Here is a 1,458-nt window from a genome sequence, read left to right on the forward strand (position 1 = left end):
CTCAACCGAACAGCAGCAGCGTCGTCTCCCTGGACTGAATCGAGGAAGTGAGATTTCTTCCATGGCGTCGGGGCTTCTCCATGGCCCTCCTCTTGAATAGGTACCTGCAGAAACTTATCTCCCCATGGCCCCTTCCTTCACGCGGGGAGATGAGATGGGAAGAAAGTGCCTGCAGACGCACGCACGCACGCATCAGATGCGGAGAGGAAGAACACCATCGGTAGAAGAAGAAACAGGGGGAGGAAAGATCTGCCCTGCTGCACCTTGTGCGGGCTCGCCATGGTCATGGGTGGAAGAGAGGGGGTAGCTAGGGTTTCGGGCGCCGTCGAGGGGGAGGGAGGTTGGACCCGAACGTGCTGCACGGCGACCAGAGGGGGGATGAGACGGGCTCCAACCGGTGGTGCTTGGCCGTCGAGAAGAGAAAGGATCCAGCCGGCGGCGATCCTCTCTGCTGCCCGACCAGGGTGGCTCCTCCGCGGAGACCGGAGAGGAGAGGAGACGAGCCGCTGCATCTTGGGATGTAAGAACGTGGGCGCGGGACCAGCCGTCGCCGTCGCCATCACCGGAGATGCATTGGCGGCGTGGGTGGGAGTTGCGCCGATTTGGGAAGGGTTGGGTAGGGACTGGGATCCCGTCTCTCTGTTTTCTTTTGCTTGATGAATTGGCATACGAGGGAGGAGCCTGTGATTGGTGAGTCGGGTCCTACCACGGATCGACCCACTCGCCCATTCAATCTTAGCCATCCGTGCAAATCCAACACAGGAGACAACTGCCTCGTTTCTTATGGACTCTATAAAGAACTATATTTAGGAACGAGGGAGTAGAAAATATAAATAATAATGCATGTTAGCGCAGCCCACGTTTCCGATATTTTTAGCTGTGGGCTTGTTCACAATTTTTACGAGGGGGTGGTTGTTGTTTTAATGGAGGGACTTGTACCAGACATGAACGATACAAAGTGCGACCTGGCACACCGTAACACCACTTGGAATAAGCAGGTAGCTATCTGAAAAAACAATCGACAACTAAAAAGGAAAAAACGGCGACCTGGCACGTACATAATTTTAAACGATTGTTTTGATGGAGTGAAAAAGTAAAACTACCCCACTACGTATATATAGGCTTCAGCCTCCGCGCTTGCTTGCTAGGGTTGCTCTATTCACACACTCTCACCTTCTCCATATATAAACAAGATAGCGGTGGTAACACTGTCTTTCTCCCTTCAAAAAACACTATCTTTCTATCATCGCCACTTGTTACAGATCCGGACGTATCCCCCTCGGCCGGTGAAGGGGAGGAGGGGCAGCGTTTAGGCCGTCATCGATAGTGAGGGAGGAGACCCACTGCCGGCCGCACCGTTATCTCTAGCCGAGAGCTGGCGCGGGAGGTCCTCCGATCTCTTCGTCGTTGCCCTAGTGTGGGCGGATTCGGCCTCCCGCCGCCCACCTATCCACATCC

The 1,458-nt window shown here is 54.5% G+C and overlaps 1 protein-coding gene across 1 annotated transcript; it reads right to left on the minus strand.

Annotated features, from left to right (window-relative positions):
- Nucleotide 1: 1 nt before the first annotated feature.
- Nucleotides 2-615, minus strand: LOC119350049. The gene is made up of 2 exons (XM_037618075.1): nt 264-615; nt 2-169 (listed from the first exon to the last, which is right to left on the minus strand). Exons 1-2 carry the CDS (start codon nt 558-560, stop codon nt 2-4), a joined length of 465 nt encoding a protein of 154 aa, XP_037473972.1. The 5' UTR covers nt 561-615.
- Nucleotides 616-1,458: the final 843 nt, after the last annotated feature.

The sequence above is a fragment of the Triticum dicoccoides genome, chromosome 1B (genome assembly GCF_002162155.2).
Source record: "Triticum dicoccoides isolate Atlit2015 ecotype Zavitan chromosome 1B, WEW_v2.0, whole genome shotgun sequence".
Taxonomy (NCBI): Eukaryota; Viridiplantae; Streptophyta; class Magnoliopsida; order Poales; family Poaceae; genus Triticum; species Triticum dicoccoides.